The sequence below is a fragment of the Sinocyclocheilus anshuiensis genome, unplaced genomic scaffold, assembly GCF_001515605.1.
Source record: "Sinocyclocheilus anshuiensis isolate Anshui unplaced genomic scaffold, SAMN03320099.WGS_v1.1 C32680995, whole genome shotgun sequence".
Lineage (NCBI taxonomy): Eukaryota > Metazoa > Chordata > Actinopteri > Cypriniformes > Cyprinidae > Sinocyclocheilus > Sinocyclocheilus anshuiensis.
In genome coordinates this window covers 1-1,282 of record NW_015619125.1, presented here as the reverse complement: position 1 = coordinate 1,282, position 1,282 = coordinate 1, and the positions used below count along the sequence as shown (strand labels likewise).

The 1,282-nt window shown below is 55.6% G+C and overlaps 1 protein-coding gene across 1 annotated transcript; it reads left to right on the top strand.

Annotated features, from left to right (window-relative positions):
• Window positions 1-6: 6 nt before the first annotated feature.
• On the top strand, window positions 7-1,274 carry LOC107682875 (cytoplasmic dynein 1 heavy chain 1-like; the record flags this gene model as incomplete). The annotated part of the gene is made up of 6 exons (XM_016478996.1): window positions 7-72; window positions 144-320; window positions 408-518; window positions 601-720; window positions 801-1,040; window positions 1,119-1,274. Coding segments are annotated over exons 2-6 (774 nt in total), but the record flags the coding sequence as incomplete, so codon positions are not given.
• Window positions 1,275-1,282: the final 8 nt, after the last annotated feature.

Sequence of the window (1,282 nt, the reverse complement as noted above, 5' to 3'; positions counted from 1 at the left end):
GGTCCGTCTGCGCTGGAAGAAGCTTATAATGCAGTGAAGGAGATCGTGTCCGAGGTGGAGCAGTACGTCAAGGTAGCGTCTTCTCTTAGAGCGAGCGAGTGAAGCGTGTTCAGACGCCAGACTGACTGCGTTTGCTCCGTCAGGTGTGGCTCCAGTACCAGTGTCTGTGGGACATGCAGGCCGAGAACATCTACAACCGTCTGGGAGAAGATCTCAACAAGTGGCAGGCGCTGCTCGTGCAGATCCGCAAAGCTCGAGGCACGTTTGACAACGCAGAAACCAGGAAGGAGTTTGGGCCGGCCGTCATCGACTACGGCAAGGTCAGGAGCGAGCCGCTCACGGTTCAGTCTTGAGGTTTCTCTCCACGAATGATCACGCTGAAGTGTCTCTTTTAACGTGTCGTTTAGGTCCAGTCCAAGGTGAATCTGAAGTACGACTCGTGGCATAAGGAGGTGCTCAGTAAGTTTGGACAGATGTTGGGCAACAACATGCAGGACTTCCACTCGCAGATCTCCAAGGTGGGCTGAGCTCTCGCTGAAGGGACCGGTCATGTTTGATGCTCAAGCGAATGTTCTGAACTGTTCTGTGATCCTCTTGCAGTCTCGTCAAGAGCTGGAGCAGCATTCGGTGGATACGGCGAGCACCTCTGACGCCGTGACCTTCATCACGTACGTGCAGGCGCTCAAACGCAAGATCAAACAGTTTGAGAAGCAAGTGGACGTGAGTACAATCTGCCTCGTACAGAGTCTTAAACAGGATTCTCTGGAGCAAACGTTATTAAAGTCTCTGGTCTCATGCAGCTGTTCCGCAACGGCCAGCGTCTGCTGGAGAAGCAGCGGTTCCAGTTCCCTCCCTCCTGGCTGTACATCGATAACATCGAGGGCGAGTGGGGCGCCTTCAGCGACATCATGAAGCGCAAAGACACGGCCATCCAGCAGCAGGTGGCTAACCTCCAGATGAAGATCGTGCAGGAGGACCGCGCGGTGGAGAACCGCACCACGGACCTGCTGTCAGACTGGGAGAAGACCAAACCCGTAGCAGTACGTGTCTGGAGATGAACGCTGTTTTCAGGTCTTTTTCAGCCTCTTTCAGTGTCTGTCTGCTTGTTGTCGCTGCAGGGCAGTCTGCGTCCAGAGGAGGCGCTGCAGTCGCTCACCATCTACGAGGGCAAGTTCGGGCGTCTGAAGGACGACAGAGAGAAGTGTGCGAAGGCCAAAGAGGCGCTGGAGCTGACGGACACGGGTCTGCTGAGCAGCAGCGAGGAGAGAGTGCAGGTGCGCCA